The following is a 19,631-nucleotide window of genomic DNA, read 5'->3' on the forward strand; positions in this document are numbered from 1 at the left end:
CTGTGTTTACTTAGTAGGGCTTCTTTTCATGATTGTGTGGGCGGTGCATGTGATGTACTTCAGCACAACTCCAGCTGTAGCTATAGCTAGCTAGATATAAATTATCGAAGATGAGAGGTCTGGTCTGTATCTGTGTTTCTTTGCTGGTCATTTGTGGAGGTAATGTACAGCTACTATATTGACATTCCTACAATCAATATCTAGTGTGGAGTATGAATTTTGTGTTGAATTTGGAAAGCAAATGTTTTTGATCTGATAATATTGCTATATAAAATGTCACACGTACTTCTCATATTTCCACCTTGGCTTCAGCTGCTGCCTATCGTCCTGTGATTATCTTTCACGGGATTTTTGGCACCTCCGCTCATATGGATGATTTGGTGGCGCTGATCAAAGGGGCCCACAACGGCACTGAGGTACACAATATTGATGGCTACGATGATCTACAAAGCCTCACTCCAATGTGGGAGCAGGTGACCAACATCAAGGCCGAGATGCTGCCTATAATGCAGCAGGCAAAAGATGGCGTCAACCTGATCTGTTTCTCACAAGGTGAGTCCAGAGCCTTCATTGTAGCGTTGTCTCTAATAATATATTTCTCTGCAGGGGGTCTAGTTTGCCGAGGTATTCTTGAGACCACCCCTGAACACAATGTCCACACCTTTGTGTCTCTCTCAAGTCCCCAGGCTGGACAGTTCGGAGGTACAGTACTAGAGTGTGTGTTTATCAGATATGTCACTACTTTTTTGCAGATACTGTCTACCTCGAACATTTCTTCCCAAACTTCACCAAGGACCATATTTATGAGTGAGTGATTGTGTGATTGTGTGCATTGTGAAATACTGAAAATGTATCATCTCCTAGCTAGTATCATCCATTACCATCTGCTTGGTTATTGCAGGTTATTCTACACAACATTTGGACAAAAGTATTCAATTGCCAACTATTGGAGAGGTTAGACACGCACGCACACACACACACACCCCCACACCCCCCCCCCACACACACACGCATGCACGCACACACACACGTCCTGTAACTGTTGGTCTGCCCCAAGTTACTGGCTCCTGTCTCTGTCTCAGATCCTCACCAAGAGCAGCTGTATGCCAAGAGCAATGTGTTCCTCTACCCCCTCAACCATCCGAGTGACTCCTCCCACAAAACCAACTTTGAGCGGATTGAGCAGCTGGTGTTGATTGGTGGCCCTGACGATGGTGTCATCACTCCCTGGCAGTCAAGGTGTGTGTGTGTGTGTGTGTGTGGGGGAGGGGGGGGGCGTGGGTGTGTGCGTGTGTTGGCTACCAACTCATGACATTCTGCTTCTACAGCCATTTTGGGTTCTATGATGACAATGAGCAGAATATTACAATGGAGGATCAAGAGGTAAGCATATGTAATGAACTCCTGGTTGGAGAGGTAAGCATATGCAATGAACTCCTGGTTGGAGAGGTAAGCATATGTAATGAACTCCTGGTTGGAGAGGTAAGCATATGCAATGAACTCCTGGTTGGAGAGGTAAGCATATGTAATGAACTCCTGGTTGGAGAGGTAAGCATATGCAATGAACTCCTGGTTGGAGAGGTAAGCATATGTAATGAACTCCTGGTTGGAGAGGTAAGCATATGTAATGAACTCCTGGTTGGAGAGGTAAGCATATGTAATGAACTCCTGGTTGGAGAGGTAAGCATATGTAATGAACTCCTGGTTGGGCTGTAAATGTAATACTGTACTATATACTTTGCATATACCATGCACTGTCAATACCATGTTGTCATAATTTTTTATGCATACACTGACAGTTCTACAAGACGGACAGTTTTGGTCTCCAAACACTTGCCTCGAAAGGGGTCATTAAAGTCCACTCAATTCCAGGGGTGCCCCACACCACGTGGCATGGGAACAAAGATGTCTTCAACTGCTGTATTGCCCAATACCTACAGTGATGACTGGACTCTGTTATACAAATTATCACTATTTTTTTTATTCTCAGCTAGTTTATTATGACACTGTTAGTATCTGTTATAGATAACAATGACACTAAGTAGTTGTGTGGCCTGGAGCTCTTTAAAGTACTGTAGTTTTTGTACAATGGATAATAATATATCTTTTAACATTCGATATCAACATAATTTATATAAACAGACGTGTACAGCATTACATTGAGTTTATTACATTGATTTCAGAACATTCTTGATGATTCCACAAGCTTCCCTCATTTGTTCCTCTGTGATATTGAGTGGCGGTGAGAGGCGGAGGATGTGGTCATGAGTAGGCTTGCTCACTATGCCATTGTCCCTCAGTCTCAGAGCAACGTTCCACGCATTCACATCTGCACACAATCAAGACACACTATAAATAGACTATGTACACACGGTACATGTGCAGACTGTTCAATATCATGAGAAATTAAACACTCTTTTTAACTATGACAGCAATATACACTAAAGTCTATTTGTGTTGAGTTTGACCTTCATAAAGTTGTCATAACTTTGTCATACTTTACTGAAATTCAAAAGCGCTTCTATCTATATGCTGTAGAGCTGGTAAGCTCCAACCAGCCATTTTCCATGAAGTCCCAGGCATACTTGTCCACCACATAAAGCATAAATGAAGCCATAATTAACCACATAACTTCCGGGGTCGAACTCAACGCAAATATACTTTTAGGCATTAATTCCACTTCTTATATATAAGCCATTAGCCTATATTAGCCTATAGATCCCATTAGCCTATATTAGCCTATATTATTAGCCTATAGATTCCATTAGCCTATATATTCCATTAGCCTATAATTATTAGCCTATAGATCCCATTAGCTTACCTCCCTCTGACTTTATGACCACTGCCCAGAACAGTCCTCTGCCTCGTATCATCGTGACAATGTCTGGCAGATTTGTCATCTCGTTCTTGAACACCTCTCCCATCCTCCGTGCATTCTCATACATGCCCTCCTCCTCAAGCACCTATGCGTGGGAGGATGGGAGTTGGTAATGGTCATCAAAAAAAGTTACCTTCAAAGAAGCCATGGCAACCTTGCAAGCCAGAGGGCTACCACCATAAGTTGAGCCATGCTGTAAGGACAAAGACATGGCTAGGATGTGTACAATACGTGTAGACTACACACCCACACACATACCTGCCCAGGCTTGATGGTTAGCATGACTTCATCATCAGCCAAAACACACGACACCTAATAAACCAGGGATGGGGTATACAATCAGTGCAGTAGTTAGACAATGGTGATATTCTCACTGGGAACATTCCTCCAGAGAGTGCTTTGCCAAGGACAACAACATCAGGCCTCACTGAGTCATGATCACACGCCAGTCGCCTTCAAGGTATGAAATGATGACGACAAGACACTAGTGTGCAATCTATACACACAATGGATTAGTAACTATACCTGTCTAAGAAAGCTGTCTATGAAAGATATTAATTATGGGCAATGGCCACATGAACATACTTTCCAGTCCTACCCAGGCCAGTCTGAATCTCATCAGCAATCCAAAGCACCTACAAGACAGACAGGTGGTGGTCAATGGACTGCTACTGTACACAGCTAGTCACTGCAAGCAGGGGAAAGAGTTCCTACGGGTTTTTACATTGTTTCTGGAGCAGATGTCGCGTACTCCCCTCAGATATCCCTCGCTGGGGATGACTACTCCATTCTCCCCCTGAATGGGCTCTATGTGGAGAGCAGCACAGTGAGGGTCCGACACAGCTGTCTGCATATAACACACAATCCACAATTATTACACACTCCTTCTTTCTTACCTCCAAAGCATCCAGGTTGTCGTACTCTATAACCTCAAAACCGGGTACAAATGGTCCAAACCCTCCATAGCTGTCCGAGTCAGTCGATGATGATATAGCTGCAATAGAGCGTCCCCAGAAGTTTCCCTCAGCAAAGACGACCTTGGCTTGGTTATGGGGAACCCCCTTCACATCATACGCCCACCTCCGAGCTAGCTTCACTGATGTCTCGGCTGCCTCCACTCCACTGTTCATTGGCAATAACTTGTCATATCCAAACAGCCTGGTTGTGTACTCCTCGAATTCACCCAACGCATCGTTGTAGAAAGCTCTGGAGGTGAGCGTCAGTGTGTCCAGTTGGTTCTTGAGAGCTTCAACAATCTTGGGATGTCTATGGCCTTGGTTGACGGCCGAATAGCCACTGAGGAAATCAAAGTATTGCTTTCCTTCCACGTCCCACACATACACACCCTCAGCTCTGCACAGTGCAACAGGTATAGGCTTGTAGTTCCATGCTCCATACTTCTTCTCTTTGTTGAACACAGCCTCACTCTTGGAGCCAGGAGGACCTGGTGGAGTGATGTAGCCTCTAGCAGACACCAGCCTCATGTAAGAGGAGCGAAGGACGTGCTTACATAGAGCCATGATGAAGCAGACACACTTGCAACTTGATCTTTGTATTAACAATGCCTTGAACAATGGAGGCCAATAGTCTCGTAAATTAGCCGCCCTAGCCCAGTTGTATTTTAGTTACTTGTTAGTCGACCCTTTACCATTGTACAAGGCACAGGATCGATTAACAACAAACGGAAACTGATGCATCATAGATACTATTATAAATTACATGTAATTTATAGTATCTATGGATGCATAAGATGATTTTCAGAGCCAAGCTAACAAGTTGTCGCTCCTTTATACTCCTAGTCACCATTGGACTAGTGTTTCTAACAGTCAACTTCCTCCTAATATGGAACCAGCAACAGGGGCCCCCTCAAAACATCTGTGTGTGTGAGCCATCCTTCAATGTGCCTGGCCTTGGGGACAATGAGAGAGGCAAACCACCCACTGAAGAAGTGATACAGCCAAAGGATGAGGAAGATCTGATACCCAATGAGCCTCACCTCACCACTGACACTACTCAAGACCATTCTGAAGTGTACACTCATCAGTTGGCGGTAGTCGTACCGTTTAGAGATCGCTATGAAGAGATGATGGAGTTCGTACCTCACATACATAAGTTCCTGAAGAGACAGAAGGTCCAGCATAAAATCTTAATCATCAACCAAGCCGATCGACACAGGTAACGTCTGTCTGCTGATTCAGGTATTGATGATTGTGATACAAAGTTCGTTATTTCAATAGCCGCTATTATTAAATGCATGCATGGAAAACTTAAGTATCTTAAAGTTGTGTGAGGTACTTAAGCAGTGTAGGTTTAATGCTGCCCATTGGCCACCCTTACAGGTTTAATCGTGCCTCTCTTCTGAATATTGGTTTCCTCCTGAGTCGTGACGAGTGTGACTACATGGTGATGCATGATGTGGACCTCCTCCCTCTTAATGATGACCTCCATTATAGCTACCCTGACAGAGGACCACTCCACATCTCCTCACCTGAGCTCCACCCACTATATCACTATCCAACTTTTGTAGGAGGGATCCTCATCATGTCTAGAACACAGTTCGAACAGGTAGGAGTGATTGATTGACTGATTTTGAGATCTTATTCAGATACTGTTAATTCTCCGGGCAGGTGAACGGCCTCTCTAATCTGTTCTGGGGGTGGGGGAGAGAAGATGATGAGTTGTATGTCAGAATGAAAGAGAAAAAAATGGAGGCAAGTGTGTCTCAATACAAGGGAGAGCATTACATTCAAATGTAGCTTGCTGTGATTCTTGTGGTGTTTCATTCTCTCCTGCATATGATTATTGGGTGTGTCAATACATGTGTAGGTGCAGTACCCTCAAGGCATCAAAACTGGTACCGGCACATTCAGACACTTACACGACAGAGAAAAGAGACCCAGGGACCAAAAGAAATACTTCAACCAGAAAGAGGCAAGTAATGGGAGCCTTAGTGATAATTATATACAGCTAAATGTTGGCTGAATTTTGTGTAGAAGTTTAATAGTAAATTAAACATTGCACTAGTGTTTGTGTGTCGTCTCTCCAGGTATCACGGAAGAGAGATCGGAAGACAGGGCTCAACACGGTGGCGTACTCTGTCGTTAGCGATGTTGCCATGACAATAGAGGGTGCTCCAATACGCTTTGTGAACGTGGACTTAGTGTGTGATTATGATCTAACTCCATTCTGTGATAATCCCACCAGCTAGTTTAGTTTATCATCACATTTTCATCCAACTTGCTATATATACATGAGAAGAATTTTGGCATTCATTTATGACTGTGATATTAATTTTAATGTTGTGGTTTCAATCAGAGACTTAAGTCATTATCTTAATTCAACAAAATAATACGTACATGATTTGCATAATCAATATTGATCAAACAGATGTAATTAGTCGGTTAAGAGAGTTTCTTGAAGCTTGGCTGAGATGTAATCCCAGTATTGCTTCCGGATGGTATCGTACTTGCTGGAGAGTTGGCCACACAGCTGCAGGGAATGCTAGTACAACCACCATTGCTTCAAACCACCACCACATACCTCAACAGCTTTAGCTATGATCTCTGGAGCAGAGCCACTGTTCTTACTAGCTTCTTCTTCGTAGATGTCGATTTGGAGTGAGAGTAGAAATGGAGAGCAAATGTTTTTAGCTTTTAGCTCATCGCAAAATTCTTGCAAACCTGGCCACTCAGAAAGGGACTTTCCCTTCAAAACCCTGAGAGAACAAAAGGTTCAGCAATAATTATAATACTTGGTTTCACAGACCCACCCACTCACCCCTGAAGGTAGTTCCATGCACTCTCATTGTTGGGGGCTTTGCTGATATAGCTCATGGCGTATCTGTACAAGGGACAGGAGGGCAGTCAATTATATCCACACAATTAATGAGCAGCAAATATAATAGCTACAGGTTGCTATGCTCGCTTGAATACAGTTGCTATGGGTTACGCTCACTTGACTTCTCTTTCGATGACACTGTCTGTGAATTTAGTGGTGTTGGCAATGACAAAGTATCTTTGATTCCAGGCCGAGTTGTTCCTCAGGTCCAACTGAAGTAGACTATCCACATAGTCCAACTCACCCTCCCATAGGTTGAAGGTCTGAGAAAGAAAGAAAACGATAATAATTATGCTCAACTACTAAACTACCATGACATGATATCTACCATACGTGGAAAACACTTCATTAGCTACAGCATGTATATACATTGTATTGTCACCTTGATGACCCACTGCCTGTGTTGCCAGGCATGATAGTTCTTGCCGTCCTCACTAAACACTGCAGCTGTCAGTATCAGCTCCTCTGATGGATCTCCAGCCCACTCCACCAACTTCTGTCGATGGTACCTACAGATGAAGCGTGACCTCAAATGTATTACAACTGTTACTATCATTGGACATTTGAAGACAAATCATAATTATATATAACACATTTAGTTGTCGAATCAAAAAATGAATGCGAAGAAGACCTGATGACTTTATTTATTAGTGTACGTACATACTATATGAAGTACCACGGACTCACCACACTTGGTAATTCTTGGGTTGCTCTTCGATGGTGTCTGCAATGAACTTCATCTCTGCCTTCAGATCTTTGTTGAGTGACTGCAACAGTTGTCGACGATAGTGCCTGAGGGACATGAGGTAACCTATCAATCGTTGTTAAAGTTATAATAAAAAATTGGAAGATTTGGCCATTGATACTTCACACACACCATCAACTATACGAGACTCCACACTAGTGAGCCGAAAATAAAATTCTGACGAGATAGATAAAGAGCGATTAACAAGTTGCTCTTAGGATAGTTAAACGTACCACACAGTGTAGTTAGCGGCATTGCAGTAGATTGCATCGGCAGTGAGCTGATATGCCCTCTCACTTCTTTCATCAGCCTGCCACATGGCTCGCAAGTAGTCGTACACATCACGGACTGCAGGAGTATGTTATAAAGGTGTCTGGTATTGCAGTGTAGTTATATTTCTAGTGCTCACATTTTTCAGTATAAGCAATGGCTACCACAGGATTGGGCCCCTCATCTTGAGGCACTGGCTTGACATCCTTCCACTCTGGACGGTCCCGATAGAACACGTATGGCTCAGCTGCCGCGCCAGAGGACTCATCAGAACTACTACTACTGGCAGCCATTCTAGTAGCTATCTCCAGCAAACTAGGGGAAAGGTCGCGTCAGTAACATTATTAGGAGGGTGTGTCCTCTGACGATGTTTACCTATCTATTAAATAGGCCTTGCCAAGAACAACTAACCACAGCCACAGCTACTAGTCAATCTCAAGGACTCTTCAGTTGGTTGTCACTGTTTATCTGGACTTGTGTCACTCACCTACTGCTCCACTCTTCATAAAATTTATCTAGAGGTAAAACCTGATCCTGTATATCTGAGATTGTATGGGCGTGTCACGTAAACATTGTAGCTATATACAACACCACCACCCCCCCACACACACACCACACCCCCCCCACACACACACACACACACACACAGATAATGGCCGGACTGGAAGACCCACTGGACGTACAGTGTGTGGCTGATGCAGCTCGAGATCAGTTGAGTAACATACTTTCAGAGGTGGACGGTCCGAAAGATGTTGTCATCCAAGCTGACCTTATGTCCCTGCTCAATCATGTCACTCCTTTCTCCTTCCTCAAAAAGTGAGTACATGCACAACTTGCTAGCATGTGTGTGCTTGACTGCATGGACATTGTACTAAACTTATAGCACATTCATTAATGATGACGGTTGTATCCACTTGCTATATCTGCTTGTAAGGTTGTGAACATTGTTCCCTGCCTGAGGACTATTGCTAGGAGAATGTTTGCATGCTTGATTGGTGTTAGCATTGTAGTGAGAAGCAGGTGTTCCATTGATTCCAAGTGTGCGACAGCTACTCCCTCTGTTACCAGACATTATTAACTACATTTCCAGAATGGATATTAAGAGAGTTATTTTGTCTGGTACAAAGTGTAGAAGTTTGCACACTGTATTATGGGCTACATTCACTGCATTCCTGCCTCACGTAATCATCCTAACGAGCTCTAGCTCCGTGTGTATCTGTTTATTTGCAGAGGCTTGCATATAATTATAAATAGATCAATTGAGAATACTCCTTGTAAGTAGATAACGACTTGGCAGATGCTGTACTGGTCTATGACATTATGGTGTGATCCAGTGTCCATAGTCTAGTCCATAGTTTCCCTTTGGGGACATTAGAATGTATTGTAGAAGATCATGGTTCACACGGTGATAGCTTTCCTTTGCCCACTAATGGTGGTTGGCTTCCCACCTAGTGTCACATACGCACTTCTTGTTTCCTCCACTGTGATCGTAATTACTCCAATTATTCCATGCCTTTTATTGAGGGGTAGCCAATGGCAACTGCTCTTACAGATTGTTAGTAAGCATGACTAGTACCGTAGTTACCATTTACCATGTCAACCCTGTAAGATGATCCAAGCGTTTCTAATTGGATCAATTTACCTCTAAATTGAGTTTAAAGTCCATTTATTGGATACTTTGGCTTCACTTGCAGAGGCTAACAGCATGTCAATAGATGTTACTTTTTAATAGTAGAAATACTGGGAGGTCTCCAATAATCTATATCCCTAACAAAAGTTGTGCTTTAGTCTATAGCTATGAACTAACCTCTCTATAATAGATAGACTGTGCAAGTCGTTGCTCATAGAGACTAGAAGTCTGAGAGCTGGTATATATAGGGATGCATGTCCTGGTAGGGTTTGCATAGCTCTATCATTGGTCTGTTTGTGTTCTGTTTGACATTTAGATTAACCGATCTACTTTCCACATGCACATGCAGGTTGGGTGTGGACCATGTGTTCAAGCTGGAGCCTACTATGAATATGGGGGGAACACATCGCTATTACATCACACGACCTGACCTACATGCTGTCAGTCAGATAGCCACACACATTGTCAGTGACCATAATGACCAGCAACAACGAGACTATTGCATCATCTTTGTCCCCCGGCAATTAGCATCGTGTGAGAGCATTCTCGAAGCTGAAGGTGTGTACGGATTTGTGCGGATACTTGAATGGAACTTGCATCTGATCCCATTGGACGCTCACCTGTTATCTCTCGAGAGGTACGACACATTTCGATCTCTCTATGTGTCTCAGGACTTCACTCATCTTCATTCCATTGCACGTTCTTTGCTCCTTCTTGAGGGCCTATTTGGGACCTTTCCCCTGGTGCACGGTAAAGGCCATTTTGCTCAGATGGTTTGGGACCTTTTCAAGCGCCTGAAAGAGCTTGGAGACACACCCTCTTTTGGCCAGCTGTCTGAACAGGGGATTTCTGAGGTTGTGTTGTTCGATCGTCAGTGTGATCTTATAACTCCACTTTGCTCGCAATTGACGTACGAAGGAATTTTAGATGACGTGTTTCGAATTCAGAGTGGTTATGTCGAAATTTCTAGCGATATCACCCAGAAAGAACAAGAGACCAAAGTTCTGTTGAATTCTAAAGATCCTGTATTTACCGAAATTCGTTCTCTCCATTTCTCAGCCACTTCTCTGATACTCACCGAAATTTCGAAGAACCTCAGACACACGTATCGTGAAGGAAAATCACATGACTCTATTCCAGCTCTGAAAAGTTTCGTGAAACGACTTCCCGAACTCACTAAGAAGCACGATTCTCTAGCTACCCATGTGCAAGTGAGCGAACATATTATGGCGAAAAAGAAAAGAGAAGATTTCCAACGACAGCTGTTCTATGAGCGAGCCATCCTCGAGGGCGCAGACAAGACGTCAGTGACTGACTATATTGAAGAGCTCATCCAGTGTCAAGCTGACTATCGCCTTCCATTGCGTTTGCTCTGTCTTATGTCCATAACCAACAATGGCATCAAAGACAAGTATCTATCCAGCCTCAAGGACCAGTACTTGCGTAGCTATGGCCACAAGCATCTGGTGACATTCCACAATCTCCAAAGAGTGGGTCTTATTCAACACAAGGCCGAAGAGCAAACTCCTCACAAAAGCACTTTCAAGCTACTGACCAAACAGCTTAAGCTAGTCCCCAAAGATCCTTCATTGTATGACATCTACTCCCCCAAGGACATGTCATACGTGTATGGGGGCGCGTACAAGCCACTCAGCTGTGCTGCCATCGAGCATATCGTCAAGACAAGAACCTGGAGAGGATTGGACGATGTTGTTCGGTCATGGAAAGGCCCCGCCTTCTCCCACCCTCAGCACACCTCCAGAGATGCTGCCCTGGCCGCTCATCAGAAGATAGTGCTCGTGTATTTCATCGGTGGATGCACGTTTTCTGAAATCAATGCACTGCGGTTTCTTGGGGAGAAAACGAACACTAATTACCTCATAGCAACCACAAACATTATCAACCCAAACACTCTCATTGAAAGTGTTGTGTTTAGCGAAGATTAGATGCTCTCAAGTTAATAAGTTATTCTTTCAATGTGATTACTTCCCTGCAGTTTGTACACAGCCTAGCTATTTTTGTCAACATAGATATAAATACTAAAACGATTTACTGTATAACTTTTATTGATGGGATAGAATAATTTTTATTACAGGAAGGGAATTCTTCATTGGCCAATGATTGATTAATTTCCATGCATGCACTAGACCAAAAGCTTGGTATATAGCTATAATTATTAAGCTGCAGCCTTAGAAGTGGTTTCCACAAAGGACATCGACAGTGCACAGCAACGGATGTGCTGACTGTGTTATGCATCAATCACATCTATAATTGGAGTCAATTCGGCATCTGTGCATGCAGTCCACTAGCTAGTACTAATGCTCCACAGACTCAGTGTGTTGTCTGAACTAAGCTACTGACTGAGAGGCTGAACATGGACTGCAAGTTGTGCTACAGTTGTGTTCTAGTGTGGATGCTGCATTCCCTGTCAACAAGTGAGTATAATTATAGTCTATAGCTTCCATATAATGATTTAATACTGTATAGTCTATATAAATCATAGCTATAATTAGTTTACATTCTGCATGCATTAACTGTATCCCACTGTATGTTTGCTGCATGCTGTAGCTAGCTAGGTGGTGTACCACATTAACTGTATCCCACTGTATGTTTGCTGCATGCTATAGCTAGCTAGGTGGTGTACCACATTAACTGTATCCCACTGTATGTTTGCTGCATGCTATAGCTAGCTAGGTGGTGTACCACATTAACTGTATCCCACTGTATGTTTGCTGCATGCTATAGCTAGCTAGGTGGTGTACCACATTAACTGTATCCCACCAGGGGCGGATCCAGGGGTGATTTTGAGGGGCTGAAGCCCCCCCCTTTTGAAAAAACTACCGTGTGTTGTAGTCTGACTCTACAACAATTTTGCCACCAATTATGCATCTGTAGACTCACTTGAAATCACTTGAGAGATGCTAGACAACAGCTACTAGGAGTATAAAGGATCTAGGGTAGCTAGCTGGACGTACCTAGCTAGCTAGCTAGCTGTACGTACGTACGTACATTTGATCAGTACAGTATCACCATAGTATTAAAAGTAAGTGCAGAGGTCAACGTATTCTACTCATTAATATGAAAGTTCAAAGGTCAAATCTTGCAAAAAAAATTCGCCTCCGGCGAGGCTGCCCTTGTACAGGGCTTCGCCCCTTTCTAGCTAGTCTAGCCCCCCCCTTTTGTTTTTCCTGGATCCGCCCCTGCCCACTGTATGTTTGCTGCATGCTGTAGCTAGCTAGGTGGTGTACCACATTAACTGTATCCCACTGTATATGTTTGCTGCATGCTGTAGCTAGCTAGGTGGTGTACCTAGCGCCTGAGTGGAATGCTTAACAGAAACATGTGTTTATCGGTACACAATCAGTTGTAAATATCGCCTCCATCCCATGCAAGTGCATGCAAAGAGAGTATTCCAGTATACCAGACTGTAGACATATGTGTACCCTACAAGTATATAGATTGTGGTGAACCACATCATAAAACTGAACAGTTGGTTTTTGGCTAGTGCTAAACATAGAAACCATGTTTACTGCATGGATACCACTCATGCAGATGCTGCCCCAGGCCAAAGCCATACAAATCCAAGACCACCCAACTTCATATTTATCCTCGCTGATGATCTTGGCTACGGAGACGTTGGTTACAATGGAGGTAGGGCACACACCCCTCACATAGACACACTCTCGAGAGGCCCACACAGTGCAAGATTCAACCGTTTCTACAGTGGCGCTCCAGTTTGTACGCCCACGAGAGGAACACTGTTGACAGGACGCAACCACAACCGTTACTGTCTCTGGAAAGCAAACACTCCCGGGAAAAAGTGTCGCTCCCGGAGCGATGACTTTAACTGCCCAGCCCAAGTGCTCTTACCGGACTCTGAAATTACAGTCGCTGAAATTCTCCAAAAGGAGGGCTACCGAACGGCTGTATTTGGAAAATGGCATCTTGGAGATCTAAAACAGCTGCCTGGAGGAAAACTGCCCTCGAGCCCAGGAAACAATGGATTTGATGCATGGAAAGTTACAGAACGCTCTGCTCCCACCTCCACTCCAAACTGTGCCTGTTTCGACAAGTCGCTATGCAACCTGGGCCATTACTCGAGTATTAGCCCACCCCCGTGCACCAACTATCATTCCCGCTCACCAGGTTCTGACACACTGACAGCACACGCAGAACCTATACTCAAAGATGACTCAGAATTTGTTGTTGATCTGTTTGAAGAATTCCTACAAGATGTTGTTTCAAGTCAAGAAACAAAACCATTTTTTGTTTATCTACCACTTCATGGAGTACATCAACGATTCATTGCAACCTCTCCATATGATTCTCCCTACAAAAATAACTTAACTCTTAGTACAGAAGAAATTGATTATTTTGCTACCGTAACAGCCATTGATAGTGCAGTTGGGAGAGTGAGAGACATGCTTAAAGCATACAACCTGAGTGACAATACGATGCTCTGGTTCGCAAGTGATAATGGACCAGAAAACGGGACACCTGGCGAGACAGGTGGCCTCAGAGATAGGAAAGGAAGTTTACACGAAGGTGGTATTCGTGTTCCAGGCATAATCGAATACCCAGCCCTAATGAACACTAATTTAGTGTCGGACATCCCTATAATTACAAATGACTTCCTCCCCACAGTGTGCGATGTATTGAACATACCAGTACCCACAGACAGGCCGTTAGATGGCATCTCAATTCTACCCTTCTTGAGTAAAGATGCCGAGAAACGAAATTCAACTATAAAATGGGCATTCAAGATCAAAGGAGATTTCAATCAAGGACGATACAGTGCTGCTATACTGGACGATAACTATAAACTTGTTGCTAACTATTCGAAAGGAATTTTTCAGAAAGCAGCCTTGTATGACCTCAGTGTTGACAAGAGCGAACAATCTAAGATCAACTTTTTGCTGAATTATAAAGAAATGAGCATGTATACAAAGCTAACGAAAGAACTAGAAGAATGGAGACAGTCAGTGGAACACAGCGCATCAGAATGTCTTAAAAAACAAGATACTTAATATAATTATGCTATCATTTTTTTGATTCATACTCCTCCTCTCACGATACATGCCAATCAACTATAACATAGAAACAAGCAGGTGTCCCGGTGTGTTAATTATGTGCTAATAATTGCTCAAGATTATTGTCATTGTGCGTTCTGTTGTTTTTTGATTCCTTAGTGTTCATAATTATTACAAATTAAAATCAGCCATAAATTATGTCTTGGTTTATAATACATCAAAGACAGAGAGGGTCATAGTTAGACATAACAATATGTGTATATTGCACAGTACTTCAAGTCTCATTGAGCACACTAAGGACAGCTATGTAGCTATATAGTCGAATACTTAACGAGGTCTTCCCCTGCCACGCCCCCTTGGACCGGGTAGAGCGGCGGTGGGGTCATTACCTCCGGAGCGTGGGTTCTTTATTGTCTCGTCAACAGACAGAATGAGAGCAGCTGCCTCCGAGGCACCAGTAAGAGCGTTGATCTTTACCATGGCAGGTTCCCACACAAAAGCCTCAAAGTTGTCAGCAATGTCTTCTCGATTGATGTCCACACCAAACCATTTGAAACCTGCAGTAAAGGAACAGACAGCTTTACATGACAACACTACCTCATACAGTCGCATATAATATTAAAGAACACGTCAGAAGCATGCAGGCATGTGAAGTAAGTGTACCCAACAATATGTAAGTATTCCATTCACGAAGTCAACCATATGTGTGTTGTAAGCCAGCTCTAGGTACATGTATAGAGAAAGCAGTTACAGGATGCAGAAAGGATGTTTGGCCACAGCCTATAGTGGTGTTATCAGAGCAAACACTATCCATCCTTGTGAAGATGACACACAGATAGAAGATCAAAGCCCACTACAGAAACTCATCTATAGTGGAATTCAAATAGCACACACACACACAAACACACTCTATTTAGTACCTTCATATTCTTAGAAAAGAGCAGGGGGGAAGCTCAAGCATTGCAGGGGCACACACATTACACTGAGAGTGACTGACCATGCAGTACTCTATTGAGAAGTCCATACAACCTAATTCCTACATAATTGAGGGTACAACCATTACCAGCTGTTCCCACGGGCCACCTAGTAACAATCATCCTTTTATCTCCAATGAATATGCTCTGGCAAAGGCTGTTCAGAGTCTTTACAGGAGTACTATATTACAGCTTTAAAATGTTATTGCTTTGATGGACCCCACAATTCATGAACTTTCCCTAACCTCTAACCTTTGGTATGCTTCTCTCTGAGTCTGTTGAGGATGTTGGTAGAGTCGAAGCCAGCGTTGTCACACAGCTGTCTGGGGATGATTTCCAATGCCTTGGCAACGGCTGTTATGATCAGCTGCTCCTTTCCAGCCACCGTTCGAGCATAGTCACGTAAATACTTGCTCAGCTCCAACTCAATAGCTCCACCACCTGCACAAGTAGTACATATGATACACAACAGTTGAAATGTGCTGTGCTGTGAATACATATAAAGCTACTACACACATACATGTCATGTCATGTCCTGAGGCTGTTTGCAACACAGGTGGTCTTATACACTATGGGGGTCTTATACACTATGGGGGTCTTATATACTATGGGGGCTACAGGTTGGAGCCGCCTCATACATTCCACCACATTCAGAATGTCCCTACATACATAGTGTATTTATGGTAGGGGGGTGGAAACCTGACACAGGTGTGTGGTCAACTATACCCACCATGGCAACAGGGATGGAAACAGGGGTAATGTGGAGTAAGGTGTAGGGTGTGTCCACATTACCACTACTATTTACACAGTATCTGCAAGCCACTAGGCAAGAAACCTGAGCTAAGGGGCTGGGCAGATAGGGAGGGATATACCTCACAACATCCATTATCATAAAGTTGTTCCTCTTAGTGGGAGATATAAAATCTAGAGTAGCCAGTAATGAAAGGAATTGTTAGAGTAGCTCAATATTACTAGATAATGAGGTACTGAGCTAGGTACATGACATTGCTACTGCTTGCATGTATATAAGCACAGATATTGCTAGTCTAAGAGAACAGAGTCACTACCCACGCCCACACACCTGCAACCACAGCATCATTCTTGATGGTCCTCCTCACAATCATAATGGCGTCATGAAGAGATCGTTCTGTCTCCTCGATGAACTGTTCAGCCCCACCTCTCAGAATCAGGGTACAAGTCTTTGCCTGAGGGCAACCAGTGAAGATGTTGTACCTGTGGAACACAGAGGGAGAGACAAGTAAATCCCATATAATAGGCACTATTACAATATTGGAACTGTGTGGTGTTATTCATATCTCTAGCAATCTTTTGGCAAGAGCAACAAAGCCAGAAGGTGAGCTACAGTCTTGATGATCCTTACCAAATAGCAAGCTACATGTATAATTACATGGCTTGTATGGACGGACTATAATATGTAGTTACTCGGCAATAACTGGTACAATGTGTGTGTGTGTGTATGCAGAGTCCCTGACCTATCCCCTCCGATCTGCTCCTCCTGGAAGAGCTCACACGTCCCGAGCACGTCCTCCATGAGACCGTTGACTGAGGTCTGGATGGCCCCACCACATGCCTTCATTGTCCTCCTCAGGTCCTCGTCCACCACTCGTCCAGCACAGAATATGTCCCTACAAGTACAGGCAATGGTATGTGATACTAAAAGACAACAGTACATTGATTAGCCTTAGGAAAATATATTATTATTTTGGGTCCAAGACCAATATCTAGTCGAAACATATCCTGTATGACCAGAGTAGAGCTAGGGGTACATAATGCATCATAATGCATCATAGTGCATCATAATGCATCATAGTGCATCATAATGCATCATAATTATGCTTGCTCTATTTTGAAATGGGAACTTCTAAGCGTGAGTCACTAATAGTGAGTGTGAGTGAGTGACCTACCTGTCTGCAAAGTACTGAGTGGCTACATCTCCGATGGGCAGCTTAGAGAGCACCACTTTAGCTCCACTCTGAACTATCTTGTCCAACTTGTCATAGAGGATCTTCCATTCAGCGTCCACCACCTTTTGGTACTCCTATGGGAGGGTGGGGGGGGGGTGACTGTTTTTGACAAAATGGCTATAGCCTATGGTCTTTCCCGAAAATGATAAATTAGGGCCCGTTTCAAATTTGATAATTGAGCATACTATCTGAAAGAGCTTCTTCTAAGCTTTCATAAAATCATAAATCGTTGAAATTGGACCACCAAAACTCCTAGAGACGACTTTGCATAGTACTAAAAAAAATGCAAAGGAACTAGCGTTAGCCAGCAAGCACACAACATTACATTGTGCAATTACCTCCACATTCTCAATCCTGAGTTCAGCATTTTCTTTTTCTGCCTTCAACTCGAGCTCGACGTTCAGTAGCACTATCTTGGGATAGTTGAACTTCTTACGTTGCATCTCAAAGCCAGCGTAGGAGAAGGTCTTCTTAAAGGCCACTCCATCAATCAGTCGTGATTCCTGTGTGTGTGTGTGTGTGTGGGGGGGGGGGGGGGGGTATGAATATCACAAAAGTACACACTAATTTTAAGTCTAGTAAAAACTAACAAGTTTTAGGACTTCAAACTGAGTAATTATGCCACATTACATTACAATTGACCTACCTCCAGTGATCCTCCCTGCACCTTCTTAATACCAATCATGTTGAGGGGAAGGAGGTCATCCAGGAGAGACACAGCATCCACCACCATATTGGAGAAGAAATCCTTCTGTTGGGCAATCAGCTTTGAGCTCATTGAGGTGGCAGCACACTTGAGCAGCAGACTACGCTGTTCCCTGCACAACAACATAGGTCACTTAACAAGACAGTTGCTGGCATGATTCCGATATCTCTATCTCATACACGTAACAACCAGAGAAGTACTCTTGAGTTCAGTGATGACAACAATATGAAAGGAAAGGGGCACCCCCTTTTCATCAGTGAAACTAACCCCCTCCCCACACCCACCCACACACTATACAGACATTACTCACTGTATATTATCCGTCTTGACTGTGACAGCAATCTCTTGGATCTTCTCCAGCGCTAGTTGAGTGGCTTTGCGTATTCCTCTAACAATGATCTGAGGATGCACGTTGTCCTCAATAAACGGTTTGCATTTCCTGAGAATCTCTCCAGCCAACAGCACCACAGACGTGGTACCATCTCCCACCTGCACAGGGGGGGGGGGGGGGGGGGAGGAATATATTATACAGTCAGAATCCTATTAGGAATGAGTTGTTTGTGATTTATGATTCCAATTGGCTAAATGGAAGTGAATGACTCACACTATAAAAGCATATACCCTTAGAACAATAGAGATTATTATTATGCCTACACAGCAATATCATTGACAACAATAGGTAAGGCTCATCAAAGTAGCGAGTACTTTACCTCAGCGTCTTGTGACAAGGAGATGTCCACCAGAGTCTTGGCAGCAGGATGGACCACATCCAGCAGCTTCATGATGGTAGCTCCGTCATTGGAAATAGTCGTCTTGCCTACAAAAAAAGGGGTCACAAATAAAGTATAATTATATCACACTTCTGGTCCAAATCAGAGCATCAGTGTATAAGATGCTCACATGGGAGCAGTAGCATACATGCAAGCCAGGTCTGGCAGTGCATCAATAATCAAAACAGCCTATACTTGCAAACTTTAAGGGCTTGGAAGAATGAAGTCCACAGTACTTCACTGTGTATAGATTAGTATACATAGATAACCAGGAAAGCAGTTATCTCCTCAAGCAATCAACGATCATCCCAATAAATGTATTTTACATCTCATATTTAACCGCATCATCATTACACAGATTAACCCATCTACGACTCATTCTGGTTTAACCCCCTTCAGCACCGTTTCCGTCCACTATGAGTTTGTCCATGCCCCGAGGGCCCAGAGTGGAGGCCACTGCTCCTACTATCACCTCACACGCATTGATATTGCTGATTATCTGGGGTACTCCCTGAGACGTGTCTGTCCCCTGCTTCAGCAAGATGATGGGTGCATTCTGGGACATTGATACAGAGAGGACATTATGACAGTGGACAGTAGCAGCCACTAATTCTACTAGTTACAAGTCTCAGATCTACTCAGTAGGTATCACAGAAGCACGTAGACTTTCTGCCCTCACCATCTTGGTAGAATTAGAGAACTTGTGAGTATATAAATGAGAAGAACCTTTTCCAGAGATTTGATACAGCCACGTGGTTTGTATGTAGCGCATGCGAGTTGAGCTATCGTGATCGTGCCCCACCCCT

The 19,631-nt window shown here is 43.5% G+C and overlaps 7 protein-coding genes across 7 annotated transcripts; 4 read left to right on the forward strand and 3 right to left on the reverse strand.

Annotated features, from left to right (window-relative positions):
- On the forward strand, positions 1–2,118 carry LOC135332247 (lysosomal thioesterase PPT2-A-like). Its single transcript, XM_064527623.1, has 8 exons — positions 1–159; positions 313–552; positions 607–702; positions 753–807; positions 902–954; positions 1,083–1,239; positions 1,329–1,383; positions 1,800–2,118. Exons 1-8 carry the CDS (start codon positions 111–113, stop codon positions 1,941–1,943), a joined length of 849 nt encoding a protein of 282 aa, XP_064383693.1. The 5' UTR covers positions 1–110; the 3' UTR covers positions 1,944–2,118.
- On the reverse strand, positions 2,102–4,481 carry LOC135332240 (ornithine aminotransferase, mitochondrial-like). The gene is made up of 8 exons (XM_064527615.1): positions 3,775–4,481; positions 3,603–3,725; positions 3,464–3,513; positions 3,253–3,331; positions 3,137–3,190; positions 3,012–3,071; positions 2,822–2,963; positions 2,102–2,329 (listed from the first exon to the last, which is right to left on the reverse strand). The coding sequence occupies exons 1-8, from the start codon at positions 4,396–4,398 to the stop codon at positions 2,169–2,171; spliced, it is 1,293 nt and encodes a 430-aa protein (XP_064383685.1). The 5' UTR covers positions 4,399–4,481; the 3' UTR covers positions 2,102–2,168.
- Positions 4,482–4,520: 39 nt separating this feature from the next.
- On the forward strand, positions 4,521–6,210 carry LOC135332243 (beta-1,4-galactosyltransferase 7-like). The gene is made up of 5 exons (XM_064527618.1): positions 4,521–5,053; positions 5,218–5,443; positions 5,506–5,589; positions 5,705–5,809; positions 5,925–6,210. The coding sequence occupies exons 1-5, from the start codon at positions 4,620–4,622 to the stop codon at positions 6,084–6,086; spliced, it is 1,011 nt and encodes a 336-aa protein (XP_064383688.1). The 5' UTR covers positions 4,521–4,619; the 3' UTR covers positions 6,087–6,210.
- Positions 6,190–8,074, reverse strand: LOC135332244 (protein farnesyltransferase/geranylgeranyltransferase type-1 subunit alpha-like). Its single transcript, XM_064527620.1, has 8 exons — positions 7,870–8,074; positions 7,694–7,808; positions 7,403–7,507; positions 7,098–7,224; positions 6,833–6,978; positions 6,656–6,718; positions 6,419–6,593; positions 6,190–6,367 (listed from the first exon to the last, which is right to left on the reverse strand). The coding sequence occupies exons 1-8, from the start codon at positions 8,021–8,023 to the stop codon at positions 6,272–6,274; spliced, it is 981 nt and encodes a 326-aa protein (XP_064383690.1). The 5' UTR covers positions 8,024–8,074; the 3' UTR covers positions 6,190–6,271.
- Positions 8,075–8,090: 16 nt separating this feature from the next.
- On the forward strand, positions 8,091–11,426 carry LOC135332236 (vacuolar protein sorting-associated protein 33B-like). The gene is made up of 3 exons (XM_064527610.1): positions 8,091–8,251; positions 8,380–8,546; positions 9,710–11,426. The coding sequence occupies exons 2-3, from the start codon at positions 8,383–8,385 to the stop codon at positions 11,304–11,306; spliced, it is 1,761 nt and encodes a 586-aa protein (XP_064383680.1). The 5' UTR covers positions 8,091–8,251; positions 8,380–8,382; the 3' UTR covers positions 11,307–11,426.
- Positions 11,427–11,631: 205 nt separating this feature from the next.
- On the forward strand, positions 11,632–14,577 carry LOC135332261 (steryl-sulfatase-like). Its single transcript, XM_064527636.1, has 2 exons — positions 11,632–11,795; positions 12,913–14,577. Exons 1-2 carry the CDS (start codon positions 11,735–11,737, stop codon positions 14,385–14,387), a joined length of 1,536 nt encoding a protein of 511 aa, XP_064383706.1. The 5' UTR covers positions 11,632–11,734; the 3' UTR covers positions 14,388–14,577.
- Positions 14,569–19,628, reverse strand: LOC135332258 (T-complex protein 1 subunit eta-like). The gene is made up of 11 exons (XM_064527634.1): positions 19,505–19,628; positions 19,228–19,381; positions 18,766–18,872; positions 18,366–18,544; positions 17,996–18,167; positions 17,688–17,852; positions 17,290–17,423; positions 16,858–17,010; positions 16,446–16,597; positions 15,617–15,805; positions 14,569–14,947 (listed from the first exon to the last, which is right to left on the reverse strand). The coding sequence occupies exons 1-11, from the start codon at positions 19,595–19,597 to the stop codon at positions 14,718–14,720; spliced, it is 1,728 nt and encodes a 575-aa protein (XP_064383704.1). The 5' UTR covers positions 19,598–19,628; the 3' UTR covers positions 14,569–14,717.
- Positions 19,629–19,631: the final 3 nt, after the last annotated feature.

The sequence above is a fragment of the Halichondria panicea genome, chromosome 2, assembly GCF_963675165.1.
Source record: "Halichondria panicea chromosome 2, odHalPani1.1, whole genome shotgun sequence".
In the NCBI taxonomy this organism is placed as follows: Eukaryota; Metazoa; Porifera; class Demospongiae; order Suberitida; family Halichondriidae; genus Halichondria; species Halichondria panicea.

Excerpts from the sequence above, each read along its gene's own strand:
- LOC135332258 (XM_064527634.1), bottom strand. The coding sequence starts at position 19,597 with ATGCGCTACATACAAACCACGTGGCTGTATCAAATCTCTGGAAAAGGT. Across the intron at positions 18,873-19,227 it reads ACTCATAGTGGACGGAAACG|GCAAGACGACTATTTCCAAT; the intron begins GTGCTGAAGGGG and ends CTTTTTTTGTAG. Across the intron at positions 17,853-17,995 it reads TGCAGGGAGGATCACTGGAG|GAATCACGACTGATTGATGG; the intron begins GTAGGTCAATTG and ends ACACACACACAG.
- LOC135332236 (XM_064527610.1), top strand. The coding sequence starts at position 8,383 with ATGGCCGGACTGGAAGACCCACTGGACGTACAGTGTGTGGCTGATGCA. Across the intron at positions 8,547-9,709 it reads CCTTTCTCCTTCCTCAAAAA|GTTGGGTGTGGACCATGTGT; the intron begins GTGAGTACATGC and ends ATGCACATGCAG.
- LOC135332247 (XM_064527623.1), top strand. The coding sequence starts at position 111 with ATGAGAGGTCTGGTCTGTATCTGTGTTTCTTTGCTGGTCATTTGTGGA. Across the intron at positions 1,240-1,328 it reads ATCACTCCCTGGCAGTCAAG|CCATTTTGGGTTCTATGATG; the intron begins GTGTGTGTGTGT and ends CTGCTTCTACAG. Across the intron at positions 1,384-1,799 it reads TTACAATGGAGGATCAAGAG|TTCTACAAGACGGACAGTTT; the intron begins GTAAGCATATGT and ends ATACACTGACAG.
- LOC135332244 (XM_064527620.1), bottom strand. The coding sequence starts at position 8,023 with ATGGCTGCCAGTAGTAGTAGTTCTGATGAGTCCTCTGGCGCGGCAGCT. Across the intron at positions 7,809-7,869 it reads CATTGCTTATACTGAAAAAT|TCCGTGATGTGTACGACTAC; the intron begins GTGAGCACTAGA and ends ATACTCCTGCAG. Across the intron at positions 7,225-7,402 it reads CCCAAGAATTACCAAGTGTG|GTACCATCGACAGAAGTTGG; the intron begins GTGAGTCCGTGG and ends CTTCATCTGTAG.
- LOC135332240 (XM_064527615.1), bottom strand. The coding sequence starts at position 4,398 with ATGGCTCTATGTAAGCACGTCCTTCGCTCCTCTTACATGAGGCTGGTG. Across the intron at positions 2,964-3,011 it reads TTGCCATGGCTTCTTTGAAG|GTGCTTGAGGAGGAGGGCAT; the intron begins GTAACTTTTTTT and ends TCCCACGCATAG. Across the intron at positions 2,330-2,821 it reads GGTCATAAAGTCAGAGGGAG|ATGTGAATGCGTGGAACGTT; the intron begins GTAAGCTAATGG and ends GATTGTGTGCAG.
- LOC135332261 (XM_064527636.1), top strand. The coding sequence starts at position 11,735 with ATGGACTGCAAGTTGTGCTACAGTTGTGTTCTAGTGTGGATGCTGCAT. Across the intron at positions 11,796-12,912 it reads GCTGCATTCCCTGTCAACAA|ATGCTGCCCCAGGCCAAAGC; the intron begins GTGAGTATAATT and ends CCACTCATGCAG.
- LOC135332243 (XM_064527618.1), top strand. The coding sequence starts at position 4,620 with ATGCATAAGATGATTTTCAGAGCCAAGCTAACAAGTTGTCGCTCCTTT. Across the intron at positions 5,054-5,217 it reads AACCAAGCCGATCGACACAG|GTTTAATCGTGCCTCTCTTC; the intron begins GTAACGTCTGTC and ends CCACCCTTACAG. Across the intron at positions 5,590-5,704 it reads TGAAAGAGAAAAAAATGGAG|GTGCAGTACCCTCAAGGCAT; the intron begins GCAAGTGTGTCT and ends ATACATGTGTAG.